General features: G+C 46.8%; 1 protein-coding gene across 1 annotated transcript in view; it reads left to right on the top strand.

Moving 5' to 3' along the window:
• The window catches only part of LOC138493140 (zinc metalloproteinase-disintegrin-like ohanin), a 415,575-nt gene that overhangs the window by 173,152 nt on the left and 217,095 nt on the right, over positions 1 to 25,328 (top strand). The window contains exon 10 of the mRNA XM_069620331.1: positions 21,358 to 21,442. Within this exon, the coding sequence (XP_069476432.1) occupies positions 21,358 to 21,442 (85 nt within the window). The remainder of the gene's footprint in view (positions 1 to 21,357; positions 21,443 to 25,328) is intronic.

Genomic DNA, 25,328 nt, shown 5'->3' with positions numbered 1-25,328 from the left:
GGTCAGCTCTACATAGGCACCCATCCCCTTGCACAGTCATCAAGAACATGAAAACACAGTCCAGGCAAGGCAGACTGTGAGATTCAGATGAGATTCACACCTAATCATAAAACCAATAATCCATCATGCTGCATGTCACGTGAAGTAGGCCACCATGGGCACCGTACAGAGGTAACCAAATCACCAGCTGAAGATGACGAGGTGCATGGTGAGCAGGCATCTGGCAACCTGGGAAGACACTTCCACCTCTTTCCTAGGCCAGTGCCACAGTACACTCTGGATGCCATCCGAGAGAGGGTCACCAAGATAGATCGGTGGCAGAACAGGATGAAGCTCATAGCTTAGGAGCAACCGTCTGGCTCACAGGCAATGCGTGATGCAGTGCTCGGTGCCTCCAGGCAGGTGTCTACTGCCCTGGACCGACTGTGTTGTTGTGCTTGTGAGGGAACTGCTAGCACCCCCCTCATGAGCTGTGTTGAGGATGAGGGTGTGGGGAGGGTATTGTGTTGGGGACTAGGATGTTAGGGGGAGGTAGGTGGGTAGTGTGTGTTGCGGAGGGGAAAGCTGAAAGGTAGGTGGGGAGTGGGGATGGGTTGGTGAGGATGTATTTTTTCAAACTTGTGTATTAAATACTAGTTAACTTAAAGCAATGCATGGACATTCCTTATTGTGTGAATGTGATTTATTCAATACATGTCTATATACAGTCGTCCAGATAAGATTTGGAAGTGGGAATATTTTAATCCCTATTTTTTAAAGTAGGGAGTAAAAATGTAATTCCAATTCCCAAAGGGAGTATTATTTATATGTGGAAAACTGAAATATTGTTGTAATCATTATTTTTGGGCACCTAATTATTCATACACGTTAAAATGATATGTTTACTTCTTCTGGACATGCCTAAATAATACAAAATCCAATGAGCTCTGTGGGTGAAAGTAGGGGCATAATGTTCTACATGTCTGTTTCCTATTTTTTGTTGGGAGTATCTGTACTGCCTATTTTGATTTTTTGGGAGTATTTGTCTATTTTTAGTGAGTAACAGTGGCCGATGGGATCTGGGTTGATTGTTTGTGCTGCATTTGATTGCGGCCGGACTGCCCGCAGCCTAGTTGCTCGGGCCCTATTATTTATTTTCTTTTATTTATTTATTTGTTTTTCCCACCGCCAAACCTATCAAAACGGGCGACAACTCCGCCTCCCCGAAACCCAAAAAATGTCGAACATGGGGAGCAGGGGACACACCCACAACCCCCTCTCCCTGCTCTTCATGTTCAGTTAATCTTTGGTCTCGATCAAACTGGTAACACCCAATTAGATCAAAACGTCCATATGGCCAGTTTTTTTAAATTAAATTGGGTGTAACTGGCGGATACGCCCCTTATCTATAGGGCTGGCTATTTACAAAGGTGGCAGTATGTGATTATCGATGTGATAAGAAATAATTGTCTATTAGTCCTTGCCGCACAAGGTGACCGCCCCTTCCCTATTTCAGCTCATTTGTGGCAGCACTAATCCTGTTGACATATCCTCATCAGGGGGCAGAGGTCATTTTGCCTGAGCCAGATGTTGTACAGCCTGCCACAGGCAAGACATATTTGTCCAACCATCTCTGGCCTAGACAACATTGCCCCTCCAGTCCAGTGTAGACACTGAAAACGAGCCTTAAGCACGCCAATGGCTTGTTCTATGTACATCCTGGTCCTGACGTGTGCCTTATTGTAGGCCACTGTGGCATAGGTGGATTCCGTACAGGTATTATTGGCCATGGTAGCTGGGGGTAGCCAGAGTCACATTCAAGAGCAAAAGTAGCAGGTGTCCGTTACAGTGCATTGTAGTTGAGTTTCCTTTCGGAAAGGCATGTTGATGGACACTCTGGTCATGCATTGTTTCTGCATTGTTGCACAACATGGTTTTCCATCCCAGTAATGTAGTGTCATATACTATGGGCGTACAAGTGCAGTGTTACACCATGCACACAGCTCTCAATCAGCAGTCGTCACTTTCATTGTCTGTGATTGGAATCGCATGTTACCAGTGTTGGGCACATGCGTTGCTATCATGAATGTTCCCTGATGGCTGATTCGTTTTTTTGTGCATGTTTGCGGTTTGTGCTCTCCTTCCATTATGACTTCACATGTATGATTTCCAGATTACATGCAATCTCTGTCTGTCTGCCAGTGTTGATTTGTTTTTGTGCAGTGCTGAACTGTGATATTGGTTGCATAGGTTTTTCTTATGAATTGTTGTCTTTGCAGTCCTCTGTGTGTGTATTACTTACTTATTGGGGCAATATGCATTACTGACATAATGCGTGCCTAGTACTGTGGGTTGGTGGCCGTCACGTGCAGGGTGAAAGGGCAGGTCCTGCATGTACAATGCCTTCCGAAGGCATGCATTGATCAAGTTTGTTAATGGCCATCCCCCTTCATATTGCATTTCACTGGTACTGCAAGATTATTATTATAATTTTTCTTTTATAACGCGCTTAATACCAGAGATTGGTTTCCAAGTGCGGGATCGGGATTCAAACCTGTGTTGTGCTGCGTTGTCTTGCTTCCAAGAGAAATGTGTTGCCCCTGAACTATTATTGAACTACATTAGTTTGTGTGATGCCACTTGCACTCAACCAGTATCTATGTCCATTGGCTTTTGTGGCTCTCTGTGTATGCGGGCAGTGTGCTGTTCTACAGGACCATGACATTGTGGGTTGAACCAGGGAAGCGGGCACATTAGTGTTTGATCACTTGGTCAGCATTGCAGGTGACCTGGATATTCATGGAGTGACACTGCTTTCTGCTGCATTATACCTGTTCCGATGTCTGGGGGGCACGAACGCCACATATGTTCATTCCAGAGCAGCTATTATGTTGGGCAGGTGAGCTGCTCCGTAGAAGCATGCCTTTGTGGCATTTATCTGTGGCAGGGTGGGGGCAGGGAGATGTGCCAGGAGGCATGGTAAAGGCGTGCTTCAGGTGCCTGCACAAGCACATGTGAAAATGTGTCCTTGGACAGGCCCGACAGCATGCCCACAGTGTGCTGGAAGGTGTCAGTATCAAGGAAGTGTAGGACCGACACAAGCTTCAGCAGCGGTGGTAAGGCTGTTCTGATATTGGTCCTGATCTGTATGTCATCATGGAGCAGGGCGGGTAGCTCAACAATGGCATTGCTTTCCAGTAGTATCCTGTGCTGCTGTGTGCTATATCTCAAAATGGGCCTCTAGGACCATGAGCGCGCCGTGCTGGAAATGAGGGATACAGAGCCTCTGTTAACAGGTTATAACCTCTCTTTATTTTCTTGTACACTGCTACAAAATCGCGTCAAATTCATGCGCACATCTCATTGGCTCCCCCGTGCATGACAAGCCTCCTTGTCACACTGAGTTAACTGTCTGCATGCAGGACATGACATCTCCTCCTCTTTGGCAAACAGAACACCTGTTACTAACAGGTGGCTTCACATATCTTCTATGAGTCTTACAGGTCTGGTGATGCATTGTTTGGGCCTCATTGACACCTCCACAAGCTGCCCCATGTCTGGTGATGCCCCGTCCTCCTTCCTCGACCCCCCTTGGGCACCTTCCACAGCATTCTCCTCGTCCTCGCTGTCTTTTTTGCCTTCTTGGTAGAGTTTGTATTGTGACACGTTTTGTGTAATCACTCGTCCCGAGGACCGGACAGTCACCATAGACCCTTTGATCTGCATGATGGCGTAGGGATGGAGATCAAACCTGGACTCTGACTTCGTTCTTTCTTCCGACACACGAGAACCGTGTCTCCTGTATGTGCAGTGTCGACCACTTTGCTCCCATTTTCTTGTCTGCGGCGTACCTTTTCATCTCCTGCTTCTTGGCTGTGTCCTCATTCTGAAGTATCTTCAGGTCTGTTTCTCGGAAATCCCCACTGTGGGACAATCTCATCTTCACCGTCCTCAAAACGCCACCTCCGATGGGCTCTTTCCTGTTGTTCCACCTGGTGAGTTCCGATAATCTCGGAGCATGCTACACAGTGCCTAGTTCAGCGACCTCGGACTAAATTCATTTTGTTGCAGCACCTTTTTCAAACTTCCCATTAACTTTTATATCATCCCCTGTGCTTGTGGCGAAAGGGGTGTCATTTTTCAGTGATGTATGCTCATGTGACTCAAGAATTGGGCAAACTCCCCACCTTTGAACAGAGGCCTATTGTCTGACTTGAGCACCTCAGGAATGCCCCCCGCTGAGAATATGACGTCCAGCTCAGGGAGGATGCTGCCTTCTGTGGATGAAATGAATTGTACCAGCGGGAATCACGAGAATTCTTCCATGTCCACCATCCAGTATTTGCCTCCCATGAACGGGCCAAAGAAGTTTATCGCAACATATGTCCATGGCGCCTAAGGCAGCTCAGACATCCTGGGTGGCTCGGGATTGCTTGGCTTTGACATCCACTGTCATAGATGGCATCCTTTCATGGTGTCTTCTACCAATGAGTCAATTCCTGGGAACCACATTGTGTCTCTTATTTGTCGCTTGGTGGCCACTATGTCACAATGCCCTTCATTGGCCAGGTCCACTACTTGCTGTCGGAGGTTGTTAGGCAAGATTTGTATGCAGTACCCTCTGGGACCACTACACACAACTCTGACTACTGGTATAGGCAACCCAACCTTTAGTATAAGGTTGTACTAAACAGTTTTGGTAGTGTGTTGAGCAGCCAGGCTTATCTCAAGAGGGGTAAATGTGAGCTGTAGTGCAGTTACATAGAGATTTACAGTTACATTTATTTAAATAAACACTTACACTCAAGGTTTCTTGGATAAACATTTATTAATTTATTTATCAGTCTGTTAGAAAGCCTTCTTCAGAAGGGAGCAATATAATAGTAACACACAAATACACTTCACTACTGGACACTCTTAGTTTCTAAAACAGTAAAGACCCTTTTGGGATGGCCCACAGACACAATCTACACCCACAGTTGACTTCAATAACTAGGGTGCTGGGGACATTAATATCTCACTGTTGGCATTTGGAATACTTTTAGAAGTGGGTAAAAGGAAAATGTTTTTAGAACAACAAGAGACCGCCAATATTCTTAAGCAGGCAATTCGTTTTCGATCTTCCACGAAGAGTCATACAATTCAATAAACTAAGCCAAAGTCAATGGGCAAGAGTCTTGTACAGGATGAAGCACTTCTGGTAATTAAATCGAAAAGTCTTTGCACAAGTTTTTATGAGTCTTCCGATGAAAAGAAGAATCAAATGTAGGGCCACAAGCTGATTAGACTTTTGAGTTGTAGAAGTTTCAAAGCAACTCCATAGTAAGATGTAAGTACTCTTAGACTTTTTACAGTATCTTAGAAATGAAGAAAAAGATGCAGCTGATGACTTCCGTTCCTGTGTTGCTCTGCAGATCTCACTGTTCCTGTGCCTCAGTCGTGGGGTCAAGAGGCAGGACGTCGGGGGACTCCTGCAATGCACTGGGATGGTCAAAACTTGCAACCGGCAAACTTCACTTTCAGTGGATGTTCAGTGTTTCAGCTCCTCACGTCTACTGCAAATAGCAACACTGTGGTTCCTGGCTGTCGAGATGGACTTTCTTTGCTTCTGGCGTCCCGCACTCTATTGAGGGGGCTTCAGGCTTGGTCAGTCCTGCTTCCTGGGAGTTTGGAGGGTCTTGAAAAAGCTCTAGGCCAGCTTAAAAGCAATGCACACAATCTGGTGTTCCTCACCCTGGCTATACAGTTTCCAGCAGCAACTCTGTGGAAATTCAACCAGCTCTCAGATAGATGTCCAGATGGCTTACTTTGGAGTTGATAGGTCCCACCAACTCAAAGGGAGAAGTCGCCCTTGCAGGGACTTCTCTGCCGATGCGAATTTGGCGTTTCAGCAATGCAGCGGGGCTTCGCCGAGCAAACCAACGGTCCAGGAGTTGCAGCAGGCGTCCTCTTCAAGCTCTTCTTTGGTTCCTTCGTCTGTGGTCGACTCTGCCTTCCAAGTCAAAGTACTTACCTTTTATTCAGTTATTTCCCATTCATTCCATCCCAGCTGTCAGTCACCCAGCAGGGTGGCTGTTCTTGCCGGACAGTCGGCCGGCCAATCACCACAGAGTGCATTTGGGTCTCCTAGGAGACTAAACACAGGGAGTTTCGGGCACCTCCCTCACTTCCTGCCTACCCCAGACACTCTGGAGCCAGAGGCGGGTTTAACTCGTGAATCTCGGCAAAGGCAAAATGAACAAAGAGACCAAACCTGGTTTGGCACGCAAAGTATATCTCAAGAAGGACCTTTTCACACAGAAATGTCGAAAAAAGAAGACTGGGAGCCATTTTGAGAAAGATGGCGCCCATGGTTGCTTTACAGCAGCTGTGAACGCAGCCCGCAGTAAATGCACACCATGGTAGTTAAAACGAAACCACTGCCACCAGCCATTCAGTCAGAAAGGGTAACATAAAAATGTTACATGAGAAGCTAGACATAGGGGATACTAGGTCCCCTCCAGCACTCTATTGTAGGATAGTGTATGCTGAGTCTAGAGAGTTACAATGGTAAGTAAAGTAAATTTCACTTTACTGCTCTGGGAAACAGTAGTTTATCCCAGAGAAGGTATTTAAACCTTTGTGAAATCTGGAAGACTTCCCAGTGTCACTGCACTGATGGTGCTTTGTGATACAATGTAAAAGATGATGCCTATGGAGTTTGTCAGACTCCACAGCCAAAAGAAACACAGAGGTAAAATGCACATTAAAATACATGAGAGGGTGGGAAAAAGGGTCTCACTCTCTCCAGGTTAAAAAAAAAAATCAAATCCTCAAAATCCAGCAAAGTTGCTGGGGGTCTCTAAGGTGGAGGGAATTAGCACATTTCTGGAATTCTCCCTAACAGAGGTCCATGGGTATAACGATCCTCCTTCCACGCATCACAAGACCCTCTGCAGTGACTGATAACTCATCTTCCACTTGCTTAAAGGCCATCATTTCTTGCCGCACACCATCTTGGTCTCTTTGTGAGTGTTCTAACTCCCAGGGCCTCATTCCGAGTACGGCGCTAACCAATGGCGCTATTAACGCCTTGGTTGATGCCGTACCCAGACCGGCAGCGCCTTGGTGGATGGCGGAATCACCGCCCCATTCCAAGGTTGGCGGGGCGGTAATTCCCCATTCACCAAGGCTCTTCCCCATTCCCAAATGAGCCCCCATAGGGCTCAATGGGAATGGGGAAGATGCAAATAACGGTGACCGTTCATTACGGTCACCGTTATTGGCTTGGAGGCCCCTTTGCGCCCTCGACTTTAACACCTGTTCAAAGCAGGCGTTAAGGGCGAGGGCGCAGAGGGAACTTGGAGTATGGCGGTAAGGGAATACCGCCACCGGTCTCGTTACCGGTGGCCGCTATCCCTTACCGCCATACTCGGAATGAGGCCCACAGTCTCTCCACCTTCGCGACATAATGAGTTCTTTCACTTTCTGCAACATCCAATCACTCATTGTGTGGTCTCTCACCTCGTTCGTCGTGAGTGGCATCGGTGGGCCACACTGAGTGAGAAAGTTTATGTATTCCACCGCCATGGATGACTCACAATCATATTTCACAAGCGGTTGCCTTGACATGAAATCTGCCGGATTGTATTCCTTGACCCGGCTTGTGCATGATGGCAAAATTGAAGGCTTGCCGTTTTAGTCCCCACCTTTGAATCCTTGGGGACATTTTGCACAGGGGGTTTCCATAGATTGTGACCAGGCCCTAATGGTCGGCCACCACATTCAATGGTTTTCCCAGGAGGAACATCTGGAAGTGCTCACACACCCATAATACTGCCAGCCCCTCCTTTTCTGGCTGTGAATATTTATTTTGAGGACTCATGCTAGGATGGCACCCAGGCTGACCAGTCTTGCGTCTACCATCAGCTTAGTGCACTTGCTAGTCGAAGTAGGCCATACACTCAGATGACCCAATGTCTCTCTTGATTTGGCTGAAGGCTCTCTTGCAGGCTTGGTCCCACTGAAAGATGTTCCCTTGGTTGGGGAGTTCTCTCAGTGGTGCACTAGTGATAGGCAAAGTCTCTCAAGTACCTGCTGCAGAAGCCCGCCATCTCCAGAAATGATCTTATGTCACTCACATCATGCGGAGGCAAAATGTTTTCGATCGCTGCAACTTTTCCCGGGTGAGGGCTCATTCCTTCTTGCGAGAACGTGTGTCCAAAGAACTTACTTGAGGTTTCTTTTGTGGAATGCACACTTCTCGACATTCAGCGTCACCCCCGCCTGAGAGAGTTCTAGGCATACCTGGTGTAGTGCCTCGTCATGTTGTTTGAGGTCTACTCCAAAAAACAAGATGTCGTTGCTATAGTTGAAGCAGTTCTTTATGTGCCCAATGACCTACTGGATTATCTCTTGGAAGATCTCAGTAGCTGACGATATCCCGAAGCGAAACCTCTTATACCTAAACAGGACTTTGTGCGTTGCAAACATGGTTATGTACCGCGACTGCTCTGCTACCTGGATCTGAGGATATCCCTTGTAGAGGTCGAGTTTCCTGAATATCTTGGTTTCATTTAGCATGCCAACCATGTCATCCAGATGCATGCCAAGGTGCTGTTCTCGTTGAATTGCCTTGTTAGCCTGGCACAACTCCATACAGAGCCTGATCTTATCAAAAGATCCTTACTTGGGTACTGCCACAACATGAGAGATGCATGGGTTGGGACCCAAGCTTGTTCTATGATGTCTTCCTTCAGCAGACTCTGGATCTCTTTCTCGGCCGGGGTTGTTGCACCACAGGAGTTATCGACTCGTCTATGTGTACGGTAACTGGGTCTCCTTTCAAACAACCCAGTCCTTTGAATAATTCTGGGAATTGTTGCACTACGGACACTTTGTGCTGCATGCAGTATGTCACAACTGCAATCTTCATTTCAAGGGCCGTTCGTTGACCTAATAGATTACTTCCTGGCACTTCCCCTTGAAGAATGTGTTTGTAGTTCAGGAGAGTCGAGAACTTCCCATGAACTGGACCTCCAGCGGCCCACTGGAATATCTTCAGCTTGGATGGTTCTAACTCTAGTGGGTGTCATCTTGTGAAACTCAGGTATGCACATGATGTTTAGCGTGGCCCCTGTATCGATGAGAAACTTGGCAAGGTGCTGACCCACTTGGATGTTGACATATCTATCTGGGGCAGTCACTACATCACTCATCATGTGTGCATATTCATGTGGGTCTCTCTCTCGCTCTGGTGGAGGAGGTGGCGACCGTCCAGTAATTTGCCGAACATGACTGACCAGGTCTCTTCTCGCATTGGTGTCTCTTCTGGGGTCCGGTGTGCGCAAATGATCCTCCTGTCTCGCGCCCCAGAGACCACTTCCTTGCACCCAGTTAGGTGGCGCATTGCAAACCCTCGCCTTGTGGTTTTCATGTCCACAATTGGTGCACGTTTGTCCAAACGAATGGCACCATGTTCCTTATTTATGGGGAAAAGGCAGACCACATCTTCTTATCGGGGCGTGACTACTGCTGCCACTTCTCCCGCCTTGACTTATGTAGTGCGCATGCTCATTCACCTGACCTTTTCCAGTCTCTCTATGCATGGGTTGTGAGTCTGCTCTTGCTTCCGTCTGTGCAATCTGTAGAATGGTGGTTGAGGGGGCGGTTCCCGAAGTAGTTTTTGTTTCTCCAAAGGTAGATGACAATCACCAGCCGATGATCCTTAGTCTAATGGCCTCCTTATTCGAGAATTTGTGAAAGTCACAGTGGGCCACCAACTCGCGCAGTCGAGTTGCAAAGCCATCCATGCACTCACCCGTGACTTGACAGGCCATGTCGAACATGTGTCTCTCATGGTCCATATTGGGCTGGGGGTCAAAGTATGTGAACAATGCCTCTTTAAGTCCTTTATATGTCTTGACCTCTTCAGGCGGGAACGTGGGGATGAGATCTTTGACTTCATCCCAAACAAGATTAATGAGTAATCTTCTGGCAAACATGTTGGGGGCCTTTTCATCCTAAGCAGCCATGTAGTTTTCAAACCTTCGTAGCCATGTCTCCCATCTTTGTCCTAGGCTTTGTTTATCTCCCATGTCAAATGGGCCTGTTCGCCGGAAGGCAGCTGCGCTGGGCCCTTAGTCCTGAGATGTGTCACTTGCCTGCCTCTGATTGTCTCTCGCTCCATCCCCAGGCATTGTGCTGCAGGCAGGAATTCTCTGCTGCTCTCTATTGCTGCAGTGTGCAAGGTGTTCACCAAGGTTTAGGCCTCCTTGTGTCTTCATGCCTGATTTTTCTCTCTTCTCCTTTTTTTCTTCTTTTTTTCAAATGGGGTGCAGGAATCCCACCTTCATCACCAGCTATCCTGTCTTGCTGTGTGCTATATCTCAAAATGGGCCTCTAGTCCCCTGCACGTTTTGGAAATGAGGGACACAGAGCCTCTGTTAACAGGTTATAACCGCTCTTTGTTTTCTTTCACACTGCCGTGAAATTGCGGCAAATTCCCTGTGCGGATGCGCGAGCATGCGCACATCTCATTGGTTCCCCCGGGTGTGACGAGCCTCCTTGTCACACTGAGTTAACTGTCTGCATGCGGGTCATGCAGGACACGACAAGCTCGTACAGAGTAATCAGCTGGGTGTCAGTTGAGGTCAAGGGTGAGGGCCTAAACCAGGAAATGTGCACTCCTCTTGCATGGCGTCTCCTCCTCCTTGTCCTTTCTGTGCCCTGTGCCCTGTGTTGCTGTTCATGCCTCTGCAGCTCAATGTGGAGCAGGAGCAGCTGCATGTCCCAGTTCACAACAGCTATTGCAGAATTGTGTTGGTACTTTTGTAAGGGTCAGGTATGTGCCTTTTGTACTCTTTCTGAGTGGATTGGGTGGGACAAGGTGAGATAGTGAGATCATTCATCGTATTTTCAAAGGTAATGATCTAATCCAGTATGTGACTGTCCGTATTGGTGGAGGCCATAACATGCTGCTGAAGGCCAAGATCAATAAGAGCTTGAAAAATATCTGCGCCATCATTAAACCAATAATTTGAATCCCCACTATCAAAATATTGGACAAGGGTTTAATCAAAGGAAGGAGACTAGAGATAAACTGGGTCTCAAAATGCAGCATGTCATTAGGGGGTCTATGCAGTATAAAGAAACTGCAGGTAACAGTGTATGTATGTATATGCTACGTACACCAGGAACTACCTGAATGGGGTGGTTCAGGATTTCCCCAAATCAGCTTATTTAGGGCTGATGCTGGTGTCTTTCTAAGGATTGACGTTGATTACAAGACCTCTCTGCTCATACGATAATGCCAAAGGAACATCTCTGGGACGGAGGATGCTAGCAATGCCTCTCTACACAGGAAGCATTCTGTCATGCCTTTATGGTACCTGGGAGAGCCCTAGCAAGGCATTGTTTTTCATAATGGGACTAGCAGAAGTATCCACTCTCGAACGGGTTCTTTAGACAGACATGATATCACTGATCCTGTAGATCATTGTTCCACTTCACGTATTGCTTACTGTGCTTTGCATCCTGAAGTAACCTGCAGTGAGAATGGTCGCGTGTGTCTGGCTGACAAACCCAGGGGCAGACATTGGGGTGAGGCGAGAGTTGGTGTGCTGCTGCATACTGGGAACTTCTGTGCTCTCTCCCCACCTGTCGCCTCACTCTGGCATGGTGCAGTTCATTTGAGTGCATTGTGGTGCAAATATGTTGGAAACCATTCATACTATGACCTGGAGCTTGAGTTTTGTTCCTCGTTGTGGGACCAGTCCTTCTAAGACCATGTTGATGTCTCGCCGATTTAGGCAACTGTCTCATGTGTGAAAGTGCTGAAGGGGTGGGGTGTCCAACTGTCATGTAGCTAATAATGTCCAGAGGGTCCTAAAAGTAAACTATGCAGAATTTGGTGCAGATTAGTGAAACGATGTGGAATTGTATAAGGAACAACACTTCCCCAAGCCACAAACCGACATACACATTTTGACTTGTACTGAAATCCAGGGAACAGGGTGGGTTGTGCAAATATCATGTAGCCAGTTATGTCCATATGGTCCTAACAGGCAACTTTGCAAAATGTGGTGCAGATTGGTGAAACAGTTTGGACTTTTTTAAGGAACAATGCTTCACCACAAATCCCACCACAAGCAAAAACACATTTTGAATTTTATATATATTTAAATTATCATGGATTGAATGAAAAGCCATACAAAACCTGGAGTGAATGTCACACCTGGTGCATCATCACTAAACTCTAGAAGGTTGTTATGAAAGACCGTCAAACACCTCACACTGCTACAGTGAACATGAAAGTGACTGCGTCATGGTCCATTGTATGTATTGTTTTGACTCAGGGATCTGTAATCCTTTAAGAACATGTGCGTTGAATAGGATATCCCAGCAAATCAGTAATTGTGCTCTTTGTAAGCGAGGCAGATTCAGGGATGTCTGAGACTCTATCATGCCTCTCTAATGGAATGCCTAGCTTAAATAGACAGTAGTCCTTTAAATATTGGTGCACTGTAATAAAGCTGCAGCCATTTACGTTCTAATTTGAACCAGTAACATGTGGAGTGCCCCAATCTTCATCCCTCCACTAACTCCTAAATATGCTTACTGATTGAGCTGGTTTTATGTTATGGCCTGACACCATACATCTAAGCTGATGATGAAATTATCGTAGACTTAACACCTGGATTTTCCTATCATTTATCACGTTTTTCTGAATGCATATGTCTGATTGCTAGATGTATGTATGCCACGTGACTTCATCCAACGAAACAGAAGTCATGGTAGTCTGAACTGCACCCTTTACATGTATTTAATTGTTTATTTAATTGTTTTTTTATGAAGCGCTTAATACATGAGTTTGGTTTCTAAGCTTGGATCCGGGATTCAAACCTCTGTTGCTCTGCACGGTCTTGCTTCCAAGACCAGCACATTGCCCCTGTGCTATCCTCCATTCCATGGATACCTTCAACTTGTCAAAGGGGCTGGCCCCTACTCAATGGCCAACTCCATGTGTAAAGAATAAAAGAATGTTGTAATAATGACAGATCAAAAACTTCTGGAAAAGTGTTCTCCCTTTCTTGACTTATCATCCGTGAGTAAGAAGTAAGTTCAGTCTTGTCCCTTATGCTTATTCCCGTAGAGGCGCCCGTCTTGACTGGGCGTATACCGTATCTTCAAAGGTGATGTGTAACACACGGCTGACTCTTTGGGCTGGACCTCAGTGCACTGTATGTCTGGCTCGAAGGGTAAGATGTCTGCAGATAGAAAATGTGGGATTAATGAACTGGGTTATTGAATGTCTCTCTCTTCTTCCCTTTCTCTTCTCCTGTAGAACCCCAAAGGTTAACGCTCTCACCTTAGGTAAGTGAACGCCGTGCTCTCCATCTGCCTCGAGGCAGGGTGCTGTAACCAGTTTCTTCACTGGATAAGGGGAGCAGGCCTCTTGACTTCAGAGGACTGCTGTCCGTCGTTTACTGCACGAACGGTAAGTTTTGAGTAATTCTAATGTCTTTAAAGTCTTTAGTAATGATGTCTCTTGTTTTGCAGGGTTCCGGCGATGGCGGATGGCGGGCTGAAGTGAGTTGAAGATGGAGCCCGTGTGATGAATAGAAGCGCCTGGAAGCACGTAAGTAAGCGCTTGTTGCCTGCTTCACGATGCGCTCTAACTGTCTTTTTATTTTGCAGGTACAAGTTCGGGGCGGCTGCAGGGTGCCGGAATACCCACTGGGTTAGATGTGGAAAGGAGTAATGGCACGTGAGTATTAAAGTTCCCCAATGTCTTTAAACGCACCTTGTTTTGTCTTTCAGATGCGGGATGCAGCGCCGAAGGCCTCCGGAGCGTGCGAAGAGTTGGTAAGCTTTTTTCTTTCAGATGCCGGAATGCAGTGTGAGACTTCCGGAGCGCACGAAGAGTAGGTAAGCCTTTGTCTTTCAGATGCCGGAATGCAGCGCGAGGCGTTGGTGACAGCCGATGGACCAGGTAAGTGAAGAGCTGTCACTGAAGACCGTAATGCTAACCTGTTCTTTCTTGTCTTTATAGGTGTTGCTGAAGACTGGATTCAGAATGGTAAGCCTTTTTCCTTAGGCCCAGGATCAGATGCAGAAGACACGATGAGCGTTCTGCTGCTGAGGATGCAGAAAAACGCAAAGCAAGATTCATCCATCGGGTGTGGTTTAAATAGCCTCCTGTAGTGCTTAGGTGTCTCCTTCCACAGCCACGCCTAGGTAAGAAAAGAGTTCCTGCTTTCCAGAAGAGTTCCAGTGTTCTGAATCTAGGGAGTGGCTCCTGCCCCACCCAACAGGAAAAGTAGTTCCAAACAGAAGAGGATCAGAGGCTCAACTGGCAGGCAAGTAAGCAGCATGGTCTGTTGCAGGTAAGTCCACCCAAGCATTATGAGCCCGGCGCTTCCAGCGCTGGGACTGGGCATATTTATGAGCCTGGTGCCACTGGCGCCAGGACTGGGTCCAAAAGGTCCCAATTGGGACTGGTTGGCACTCGGAACCTGGGTTATGGATCTGCTTCCAAGGGAGTTGGGAAAACCCTGACCTTTTGGAAGCAGAGATCATGACAATACCCCCCCTCAAGGCCCCTCCCAAACCGGGCTTCTCCGGGGGTTTTGGCTTGTCAGGAAATGTTCGGTGAAATCTTTTGATTAGGCGAGGAGCGTGGACATATTCAGCAGGTTCCCAGGATCTCTCTTGGGGGCCGTAGCCTTTCCAGTCAATTAGGTAGAATAGTTTAGATTTGGAGATCTTGGAGTCCAGAATGCTTTTGACTTCAAACTCGAGTTCTCCATCAACTAGGATAGGTTTTGGAGATTTGGTTAGTCGGGTTTGAGGTTGCACGGGTTTTAATAGGGAGACGTGGAAGACCGCATGTATCTTCATGTGCGGGGGCAAGTCCAACTTGACCGCTACTGGGTTTACTATGGTAGTGATGGAATAGGGACCAAGGTATCTTGGGTTGAATGTGCGTGGCCCTTTTAGAGGTAGATATTTGGTGGATAACCAGACTTGATCCCTTACTTGATATTGAGGGGCTTCCTTCCGATGTTGATCTGCTCCTTTCTTGTATTGTTCTTTAGCCCTTTGAAGGTGAGAAACAGCTTCCTTAAAGGCTTCGGTGATTGTAGAATGCAGGTAGTCTACTGCTGGTGTTTCAAGATCTTGGAGGGGATCCAACTCCGAGGTTCGAGGGTGACTGCCGTACAAAAGAAAAAACGGGGTTTTCCCAGTTCCCGAATGGACAGAGTTATTGTAGGCATATTCGGCTATCCAAAGGATGTCTTTCCAAGTTTTTTCAGTTTGTTGCAGCATGCAGCGTAAATACTGTTCCAGAGTTTGATTGGTCCTCTCGGTTTGTCCGTCGGTCTGAGGGTGGTGACTGGTCGATAGTCTCACATCAATTTGAGCCGACCGACAGCAACTTCGCCAAAAATGAGAAATAAATTGACTACCTCGATCCGAAATTAGAACCGAAGGAAAACCGTGCAGTCGGACGATGTTTTTGAGAAATTCTCGGGCCAGAGTTGCTGCTGTTGGCAAGCCTTTGAGCGGAATGAAATGCGCCATCTTGGAGAATAAGTCCACGATTACTAGAATCGTATTGTATCCTGAGCATGGAGGTAGATCGGTGATGAAGTCCATAGAAAGCGTATGCCAAGGGCGAGGTGGGATGTCAATATGGCGTAAGAGGCCTGCTGGTCTTTCCTTTTGACTCTTGTTTTGGGCGCATACCCCACAGGACATTATAAAGTCTCTGATATCTTTTTTCCAAGACGGCCACCAGAAGTAGCGCTTGATCTTTTCTGAGGTCTTGGCCATACCGGGATGTCCTTCCATTAAAGAATCGTGATAACAAGAGATTACTTTTTTCTGTAAATCTGTGCTGGGTAGGTATAATCGTTCTTGGAAATACAATAAGTTGTCCTTTACTGCAAAGTCCTTTCCCTGCAGATGCCAATTCTGTATGTCTGCTGAAGTTACAAGTTGCCTGGCTTTATCCTTAACTTCCTCTATGGATTCTGTGGCGATTACACCCAGAATTCTTTGTTCGGGAATGATTGGTACAGGTTTAGGGTTGATCAAGTGTTCTTCCACTCCCATCCGAGAAAGGGCATCAGCTTTACCGTTTTTTGTACCAGGTCGATAGGTAATTATGAAGTCAAACTCGGCAAAGAATAATGCCCAACGGAGTTGTCTAGAGGATTGGGCTTTTGCGGTTTTCAAATATTGCAGGTTTCGGTGATCCGTAATCACAGTAACGGTGTGTCGGGCCCCCAGCAGATAATGCCGCCAAGCCTTAAAGGCAGACTTGATAGCCAGAAGTTCCTTGTCAGTAATCGTGTAATTGATTTCAGGAGGCGAGAATTTGCGGGACCAAAATGCCACGGGATGCAACTGATTGGTTACCGGGTCCTTTTGTGATAGAACTGCCCCCCATGGTAAGGCTTGAAGCATCAGTTTCCACGATGTAGGGGAGTTCGGGGCGAGGGTGTTTTAAGATTGGTGCAGAGATAAATTTAGTTTTCAAATCCTGGAAAGCTTGTTCCGCCTCGGTAGACCATTCAAAACGTTTGTTTTTCTTTAACAAGGCAGTGATGGGCTGGACTATTCGAGAGAATTCGGGGATAAACCTGCGGTAAAAGTTAGCGAAGCCTAACATGCTTTGCACGCCTTTTACGGAGGATGGTGATGGCCATTTGAGAACTGCATCGACCTTCTTTGAATCCATACGCACTCCGCCAGGTGATAATATGAATCCCAAGAATTCAACTTCAGTCACGTTGAAAACACATTTTTCCAATTTAGCGAAAAGTTTGTGTTGACGCAATCTTTCGAGGACCATTTTCACGTGTTTCCGATGTTCAGATTCCGATGAAGAATAAACGAGGATGTCGTCCTTTACAGCCTTGGGACAAAGAGTTAGATTCATCCTCAAAACCATTTCATGATCCACATAATTGCCGATGGCACCGCTGTCGACGTAAGCTTCAATTGCATGTAATCGATCCGGATTATCAGGGCTAATGAGGACCATAGGTATCACGAAATGCGAGGTCACGGAACTGGTTTTCACGCTCGGCAAGAGGACCTCTATTCTTGTCGGGCGAGGTCGTTTCCCTGCTCAGAGTTTGTAACTTTGGTAACTGCAGCTCCTACTGCCTTCTTGGCAGGTTTCACCGGACAGTCTCGAAGAAAGTGCCCTGAGTTTCCGCAATAGAGGCATAATTGCAACTGTTTTCTCCTTTCCCGCTCCTTTTGTGTTAGAGGACCTTTCAGACCCCCTATTTGCATGGGTTCCCCGAAGTCTACTCCTTTGGAAGGAGTTGGCGGTTTGGAAAATACTCGAGCATCAAACTTGGAACGATCGGCCTTCCTTTTCTGCAGTCTGTGATCTATTTGAACGACTAAGTCTATATAGTCCGAACAATCTTGTGGGGGATTCACTACTTGGGCTAACACATCTTTGAGCTCTCCGCGTAGACCTCTATAAAACAGCGTAATCCTTTTGTCCTCAGGCCAGTGAGTTTCCACTATCAGTTTGTTGAAAGACGCAATATAAGCCAAAAGGTCTTGATTACCTTGTCGCAACGAAAGAAGCTCATTGTCCAAGGCCTGCCCCTGTGAATGTCTTGCGAACAGTTTTTCCATACTGAGCTGAAAAGCTTGAAAATCATGGAGGACCGGATCATCTTGATTTACTAGAGGGATCGACCAGTCTGCCGCATTGCCACTAAGGTACGAAAGCACGAAAGCTACTTTAGCTTGATCAGTTGGAAAGGCTGCTGGCCGGCATAAGAAATGCAACCGGCACTGATTGATAAATACTGCAAACCTCTTTGGGTCACCAGAAAATCGTTCGGGCGGAGCCAGAGGTACATTCCCAGGTAGGTTGATCTGCACTGGATTCATAGAGGATGTAGAAGGAAGATTTCCCCCAGATGCGGGTAACGGGGTCTGTCCGGCTTGTGACTGTAGCAATTGTCTAGCGAGATCATCTGTTCGCTCCTTGGAAATAATCAGTTCCCTTCTTAGAGCGTTTGTTTCCTGACGGGCTGCATGCACTTCTGCCCTTAGTTCCCCAAGTAACTGGGCTAGCTGGTCGGTATCCGAGGTTTCCATAGCGTCTGGACGGGAGTTTTGTGGTAGGCTTTGCGTTCTGTAACGCTCACCTGATTCCCGTAGAGGCGCCCGTCTTGACTGGACGTATACCGTATCTTCAAGGTGATGTGTAACACACGGCTGACTCTTTGGGCTGGACCTCAGTGCACTGTATGTCTGGCTCGAAGGGTAAGATGTCTGCAGATAGAAAATGTGGGATTAATGAACTGGGTTATTGAATGTCTCTCTCTTCTTCCCTTTCTCTTCTCCTGTAGAACCCCAAAGGTTAACGCTCTCACCTTAGGTAAGTGAACGCCGTGCTCTCCATCTGCCTCGAGGCAGGGTGCTGTAACCAGTTTCTTCACTGGATAAGGGGAGCAGGCCTCTTGACTTCAGAGGACTGCTGTCCGTCGTTTACTGCACGAACGGTAAGTTTCGAGTAATTCTAATGTCTTTAAAGTCTTTAGTAATGATGTCTCTTGTTTTGCAGGGTTCCGGCGATGGCGGATGGCGGGCTGAAGTGAGTTGAAGATGGAGCCCGTGTGATGAATAGAAGCGCCTGGAAGCATGTAAGTAAGCGCTTGTTGCCTGCTTCACGATGCGCTCTAACTGTCTTTTTATTTTGCAGGTACAAGTTCGGGGCGGCTGCAGGGTGCCGGAATACCCACTGGGTTAGATGTGGAAAGGAGTAATGGCACGTGAGTATTAAAGTTCCCCAATGTCTTTAAACGCACCTTGTTTTGTCTTTCAGATGCGGGATGCAGCGCCGAAGGCCTCCGCAGCGTGCAAAGAGTTGGTAAGCTTTTTTCTTTCAGATGCCGGAATGCAGTGTGAAGACTTCCGGAGCGCACGAAGAGTAGGTAAGCCTTTGTCTTCAGATGCCGGAATGCAGCGCGAGGCGTTGGTGACAGCCGATGGACCAGGTAAGTGAAGAGCTGTCACTGAAGACCGTAATGCTAACCTGTTCTTTCTTGTCTTTATAGGTGTTGCTGAAGACTGGATTCAGAATGGTAAGCCTTTTTCCTTAGGCCCAGGATCAGATGCAGAAGACACGATGAGCGTTCTGCTGCTGAGGATGCAGAATAACGCAAAGCAAGATTCATCCATCGGGTGTGGTTTAAATAGCCTCCTGTAGTGCTTAGATGTCTCCTTCCACAGCCACGCCTAGGTAAGAAAAGAGTTCCTGCTTTCCAGAAGAGTTCCAGTGTTCTGAATCTAGGGAGTGGCTCCTGCCCCACCCAACAGGAAAAGTAGTTCCAAACAGAAGAGGATCAGAGGCTCAACTGGCAGGCAAGTAAGCAGCATGGTCTGCTGCAGGTAAGTCCACCCAAGCATTATGAGCCCGGCGCTTCCAGCGCTGGGACTGGGCATATTTATGAGCCTGGTGCCACTGGCGCCAGGACTGGGTCCAAAAGGTCCCAATTGGGACTGGTTGGCACTCGGAACCTGGGTTATGGATCTGCTTCCAAGGGAGTTGGGAAAACCGTGACCTTTTGGAAGCAGAGATCATGACATTTGCTGTGTTGAATGCACACATGCAATCTGTTTCGGAGTTCCAGACTATCCTATCAAAATGCTGCAACTCATCTATCATTGAAGGTCTGATTCGGAGGCTCCATTTCCTCCCCATTCTGCTCCTGCCACATAGGGAGCGGAATGAAGTGGAAGCTTCCGTTGAATCTCAGATTAATTAGACACTGACGCACACATCAGGCTTTTTACAGCAAAAGATCACCATTTTTTACAAAACCAAGTCTTGCACTACATGACTACTAGATCATTGATATCATCTAATGCATTATTTCTGCATATACTTGAAATATCTCAGACCTGCATTTGTGATTGGCCTTAAACCCCAAACCTCTGCAATGCAACCCCCAACCTTCCCCATTGCAAGAACAGGAAACCAAACTGCTGAAGGCTTTTCTCTTTAACTCGCACACTCACTATCCATTGCATGAAATAGGCACCAGAAAGAGACCTTATGGGTGATCCTGCACTAAATACATACCCACTGACATAACAATACATTGCAATCGTGGTCCTTCAAATGTTTACAGATACAGTGTTTTTTCCTGCACCATTGTATTATATCACAACAATTTTTATTTTATTTTGTTGCTATCTGTGCCTGCTTAGATCTCCATGCATCGTTTATTCTACATATCAATATGGGGAAATGTTGTGTCAAGTAGCAGATGCAACAGAGACTAGGGATGGAGTTCAGATCCTATGTCTTCCAAGAATTGATTGGGTTCATGTATAGTGTACCTATGCTGGTTAAATACAAATTGCATCAATATTGTAATCTATTCCTGCTTCTGTATCCCCTGAGAGTCTATTCAGTTGGAGACTGAGGACCGAGGCACTCTGCCTTAGGTGCAAAACATCGGATGTATACGAATTGCTCTAATCACAATTGATCACGGGAGAATTGCTTGTGGGAAAACTGATCTAATTTAGTAGGTCAATCAGGACATATATGCAGGAGGAATCCCCCTGCACCCGCCACACCTAATCCGAAAAACCCTGCAACCCTCCACCCAATCCCCTTATATTATTTATTATCCCAAACCCACCCCACACAGATATAAAAGAACTAAGATACAGGTAAAGGTCAACTGTGCAGAATGTCAATTAGGACCACTATTATTAGGTCAATTAGGGCAAAAAGGTCAATTTGAAAAAGTCAATTTGGGTAATACCAAAACATCGATGGCCACAATTGTGGTCTTATGTTGGTACTTCCCCTGGAACTTTTTCAGCTGGACCTTCTGACATTTGACATGACTAGAAGCAGGCTTTGAGATTGAGATTGCTAATTGACTGAAGCATCATGTACCACTGTTTGATAGTGGACGTCATAGTGAATGTTTAGTTCGCTACTTGGAGAGAAAGTAATCAGATTCAGCAGCCTATCCGGGTTTAAATCAATGTACCTGGCTTATGAATGTGTATTGTCGAATCCTCCTCTGACTGTTTTTATTATCTAGATTTATTATATGTGTATGTATAGATCATTCTGCTTGTAGCTATATTGTTATCCTGTTAAATATCTTCCCAATTATAATACATTTTTTAAAACAATGTTTATAAAATAACGACTTGTGCTTGATTTATAGAGCTTCGAATGTTTACCTGAAAATATCTTTGCTATTATTTGCTAGAGATGTTGCCGTTGAGGCAACCTGTCACTGTAATTGGGTATGATGTACATTTTCACAATGTTTTTAAAATTTTAAATTAGGAAATGACATAATTGATGTTGTATTTTTCTTTCAGCAACATGGACTTTAAAGGCAATACAATAGGCCTGGCATATCTGGGGCAGATGTGTTCCACCCATCAATCCTGTGGCGTCATTCAGGTGCAGGCATTTCTTTGGCCACTACTTATTGTCCTTTACTGTGATTAAACACAAAGGGCCTCATTACGAATGTGGCGGAAAGGCAACAACGGCGCTGGTAGTGCTACCGGCGCCGTTGTTACCTCGCTGCCACATTACGAGTTCTGCTGGCCGGTGCCGGATTGCATGCGTGGTCTGACCAAGCGTGCAGACCGGCACCCGCGAGCAGAACTCGTGATTGCACCGGAACCGTTATTAACGGTGCCGGTGCAACCATGCTCCCGACCCCCATTCTGCCTTATAGGGCAGAATGGGGATCGGGAGCACGGCCATACCGGCACCCGCGAATAGGCAGTTACCAGCCCATTCATCTCGTAATGGGCCGGTAATGGCCCATTCGCGGGTGCCAGTGCCAGTGGCGAGTTTGGCGGTAGCCGTGCCCTTACCGCCAAACTTGTAATGAGGCCAAAAGTCTTGTTTTCTCTAGTCTTTTATGTATAAGTGTGATTTTAATCGTGTAAATGGATGCACAGTCCGATGTATTTTCTCTCTCTAGTCTTTCTACGACGCACAGAGCATGTTCTCTGGTAGCAAAGGTAGTAGGAGAGAGAATTCTTACGTTGGGTTTAGGTACGCATGCCTACTGTTTTCCACAAATCGTAGCTAACTGTGCTCAAACAATGTTATGCTAGAACATTTATAAAAGGTGGCATGAGTACTTCCGGGAAACCGAGGTTTTTCTGGCTATTTATATATTTTCTATTTATTTATTGCACTCAACTTGTCATCATCCGGTTACTTTACAATGCAGCTCGACCCTTAGATATAGGGTATTATGTGAGAGTTCCCAAATTGAAAGTCCCAGGCCATAGTCGATTCACAAAATGCAAATGATTAGTGCTGTCAAGGCCATGTTCCCATTTGAGCAGTTACTTAGTTCTCCGTGTCGTAGGTAAGCGGTGTCCGGAGATTCGCTCTTGAAATGGGAACAGAGCCGTAAAGCTAAAGCAACTTTAATGATGGAATCATTAAATGGCTAAGCCCAGAATTGCTGATCCAGTCCCATTTTAAGTAGGCTTTGATGAAATGTGCACAAGGTCACAAAAAGTGTCAGCTGAGGTACAATAGTACCCAAAAAAGTGATTGTTACTATGATTATTTTAAAATCAGGAATGGATAACCTGGGACATGGAGGGCGGATCGACACCTGCATGGGAACAGAATATCTGAATAAAACATAAATAAGGCATTAGTGTGTAACTCACAAATGAATGGCCAATATGTTAGAAAAGGAGAAAGAAAACAGCTCTGGTTAATGATGTGATATCTGGTTCTCAAGTGCAATAATTATATAATGTTGTTGACGTTTGAACCAAGTGTGAGCAGCCAGTTCAGAGTTGAAAATGATCATACTACAGTAAAGATGGTGCTGCTGTCTTTGAAAATCCCTTCTTTTTAGCTGTGAAAATGGCCTTATCCTTTATGAAGCAATGGCTCCCAGTGGCTGCGAGGATTAAGTTCAAAACCCTCTGCATTATCCACAAGGCCTTTGGGGCCTGGGGCCAAAATACCTTCAACTCTCTCTTCCCAAATATCTTGCTTCTCGAGCTCTTCGCTATTCCGCCTCCAACTCCCTCAGGGTCAGCCACTTCTCCAAGCAACGAGTTGGGGGGAGATCTCTCTCCGCAGCAGGGGCCTCCCTCTGGAACAGCCTTCCTGCCTCCCTGAAACTTGAGGAGAGCCATCTCCGGTTCCGGAAGCATCTCAACACCTTCCTCTTTGATTCTGCTTTCTCTACCCTTCTCCCCTGTTAAATCACTGAAACTGCACTGAATCTGCAACTGGGCCACTCACCAATCTCAGTCCTTGGCCCAGCCACTCTCCCCTGCACTGCCTCCCTGGTAACCCCTGCACTACGAGACTGTCTCTCGAGCCCTACAGTCCCCTCTTCCCAGCACTTGTCTGCACTTATCTTGCACTTGCCACCAGCTGGCCCTTATTATTTTATCTTGTATTTACTAACCCTGTACTGCACTTTCCTGTCTCCCTTTCCCCCTTGCACTTTTCCCTTTCCCTCTACCCATGCACTTGCGCGATCTGAATGTCACCTGGCCTAGTAGGATCATTGTCTGTCTCCCCTTGTTCCCCCATTGCCTGCCTCGTTGCGCCGTGAAACACTTGTGTATAGGCACCTTACAAATGCCATATCATATCAATGTTTACATCAAGCAGATTTGATGAACTGGGTATATCATACGCCGATCTCTCGCTCCCTCTCCCTCTCTCTTTCCCTCACTCTCTCTCTCCCTCCCTCCCTCTCTCCCTCCAGGTTGCCTTTCTCTCTCTCTCTTCCCTTTCTCTCTCTCTTTCACTCTCTCTCCCCGGGATCCCTTGCTCCCTCTCCCCGGGTTCCCTTTCTCTCTCTGGGTTCCATGTCTCCCTCTCTCTCTCTCTGGGTTCTCTCTCCCCCCTCTCTCTTTCCAGGTTCCCCTTCTCTTGCCCCTCTCTCTCTCTCTCTCTCTAGGTTGCCTTTCTCTCTCTCTCTTCCCTTTCTCTCTCTCTCTGGGATCCCTTTCTCACTCTGTCCAGGTTCCCTTTCTCTCTCTCTCTCTCGCTCTCTCTCTCTCTTTCTCACACTGTCACTCTCTCTCTCTCCAGGTTCCCTTTCTCTCTCTCTCTCTCTCTCCTCCCATTCTCTCTTTCTCTTTCTCTCTCTCTCTCTCTGGGATCCCCTTCTCTCTCTCTCTCCGTGGGGTCCCTTTCTCTCCCCCCCTCAGTTCCTGGGTCCCTCTCTCTCTCTCTCCCTCCCTCCCTCCCTCCAGGTTCCCTTTCTCTCTCTCTCATCCCTTTCTCTCTCTCTCTCTTTCACTCTCTCTCCCCGGGATCCCTTGCTCCCTCTCCCCGGGTTCCCTTTCTCTCTCTGGGTTCCATGTCTCCCTCTCTCTCTCTGGGTTCTCTCTCCCCCCTCTCTCTTTCCAGGTTCCCCTTCTCTCGCCCCTCTCTCTCTCTCTAGGTTGCCTTTCTCTCTCTCTTCCCTTTCTCTCTCTCTCTGGGATCCCTTTCTCACTCTGTCCAGGTTCCCTTTCTCTCTCTCTCTTTCTCTCTCTCTCTCTCCCTCTCTCTCCCTCTCCAGGTTCCCTTTCTCTCTCTCTCTCTCCTACCTTTGTCTCTTCCTCTTTCTCTCTCTCTCTGGGATTCCCTTCTCTCTCTCTCTGTGGGGTCCCTTTCTCTCCCCCCCTGTCAGTTTCCGGGTCTCTCTCTCTCTCTCTCTCTCTCTCTCTCTCTCTCTCTCTTTCTCTCATCCCCTCTCTCTCCCCTCTCTCTTTCTCTATGTTCAATTTCACTCTCCCTCTCTCTCTCTTTTTCCAGGTTCCCTTTCTCTCTCTCTCTCTCTCTCTCTCTCTCTCTCTCTCTCTCTCCCCCCGCCCCCTCTCGGTTCCCTTTCTCTCTCTCTCTCTCTTCCCTTTCTCTCTCTCTCTCTCTCTGGGATCCCTTTCTCTCTCTCTTCCCCGGTTTCTTTTCTCTCGCTCGCTCTCTCCGCATTCCCTGCCTCTCTGTCTCAATCTATTTGTCTGTCTCTATAAGGGGGAGACCCAGGTTGTCAGCAGCACATTTACTAAATCCACCCCAGATGACACAGCTGTCAGTCCAGAGGAAACAAACTGATATCCTGAGTAGAAGAGGTCTGCTTTTTTGTGCAAAAGCAGCGGTTAAAAAAATAACATTATTTAACGTGCTACTATTGTAAACTGGCTCCAATTATCACATATTTATATGTAGCATTTTCTGACCACTCCTATTGATCAACAATGTTACCAAAACTAGGTGAGGGCGAGGAAGAACTATTGCACACATTAGGTTCACCCTTAAATGTCTTATGGCACAGACTGGGTGAGGGGTGATCATG

Source organism: Ambystoma mexicanum, chromosome 10 (assembly GCF_040938575.1).
Source record: "Ambystoma mexicanum isolate Mex_15411 chromosome 10, UKY_AmexF1_1, whole genome shotgun sequence".
Taxonomy (NCBI): Eukaryota; Metazoa; Chordata; class Amphibia; order Caudata; family Ambystomatidae; genus Ambystoma; species Ambystoma mexicanum.
This window is presented reverse-complemented; position numbering and strand designations above follow the sequence as displayed.